A 1,185-nucleotide genomic window follows, 5' to 3' on the forward strand; every position below is an offset into this window, starting at 1 on the left:
AACTCACTATGTAGTCCAGGCTGGCCTTGAACTCACAGAGATCTGCCTGCCTCTGCCTCCCAAGTGCTGGGATTAAGCAGTTTTCTTTTTCTAATGTCCGTTAATGTTTTTGTTGCAATGGACAGCACTATATCAAAACTACTTTAGCACAAAAGAAACTTGACTGGCTTATATATTAAATGACTGGGACACATAAGGAATATGTTGGCTTCAGGCATGGTTGGTGTCAGGCTCTAAAATGAAATATCACCAGGACTCTGCATCTCTACCTACTGTGTTAAAGCTTTGTTTTCGACTGTGTTCTTCCATTGTGGTAGCAAATTAAAGCTTATGGCTTATCGTTTTCTCAATCACACTGAAAACTCCTGCACACATATTTCCTGAAAGTTTTTGTAGACGTTCAGAAGCTAATGTCATTATTCAGATTGACGTGCCCATTCCTGAAAACACTTCCTTGACTGGCCAGCCTGGTCATGCTCCTACTTGTGGAACCAGAAGTGAATTTAACCCTAACTACACAATAGGCAGAGTAGGAACGATGTCTCAGTGATATGTTCTGTGACCAAAGATGAGCATGGACTGGAAAGGAGAACAGTTGTCCTCCATGTCACCACCTTTGCTCATTACTCACTCCTCTTCTGGAGAGTTCTAGAGAAGTCATTCTTTAAAAGAAAGAACAAGGAAAGTCCTTTCTCCACAGACAAAGGTTGCTCTCAGTACTTCTATGCAGATCATCTGACCCTCCGCTACCCTCTGGAAATTTCTGCAACTTCAGGGCGGCTAATGTGTCACTTCAAGCTGGTGGCAGTAGTGGGCTATCTGATTCGTCTTTCAATTGAGTCCATCCAGCTCGAAGCTGACAACTGTATCACTGACTCCCTGACTGTTTACGACGCCCTCTTGCCAATCGGGAGCACCATTCTGTACAGGTATTATTATGCAGGCTCTCTCGTGAAAAGAGTTTTCACGATCTCTACTCTACAATTCCTCTGCTTTGTCTTTTTAAAAATTTTTGAATGAACTCTTGGACTCATAGACTGACCATGCTCTATATAGTACCTGTAATATTTTAGTACTGTGGCCAGTGTCTTTCAGATTCCATGTTTATTTTTCACTTATAGCTCACAAGACTCTTAAAATCCAAACTACAATGGCTTCAGGAAATACATACAAAATACCTGTGCA

General features: G+C 41.7%; 1 protein-coding gene across 1 annotated transcript in view; it reads left to right on the forward strand.

Annotated features, from left to right (window-relative positions):
* LOC103745092 (transmembrane protease serine 7) overlaps window positions 1-1,185 on the forward strand; it is a 40,807-nt gene that overhangs the window by 16,159 nt on the left and 23,463 nt on the right. The window contains exon 6 of the mRNA XM_008846985.2: window positions 701-929. Within this exon, the coding sequence (XP_008845207.2) occupies window positions 701-929 (229 nt within the window). The remainder of the gene's footprint in view (window positions 1-700; window positions 930-1,185) is intronic.

The sequence above is a fragment of the Nannospalax galili genome, unplaced genomic scaffold (assembly GCF_000622305.1).
Source record: "Nannospalax galili isolate Female #2095 unplaced genomic scaffold, S.galili_v1.0 scaffold743, whole genome shotgun sequence".
Lineage (NCBI taxonomy): Eukaryota > Metazoa > Chordata > Mammalia > Rodentia > Spalacidae > Nannospalax > Nannospalax galili.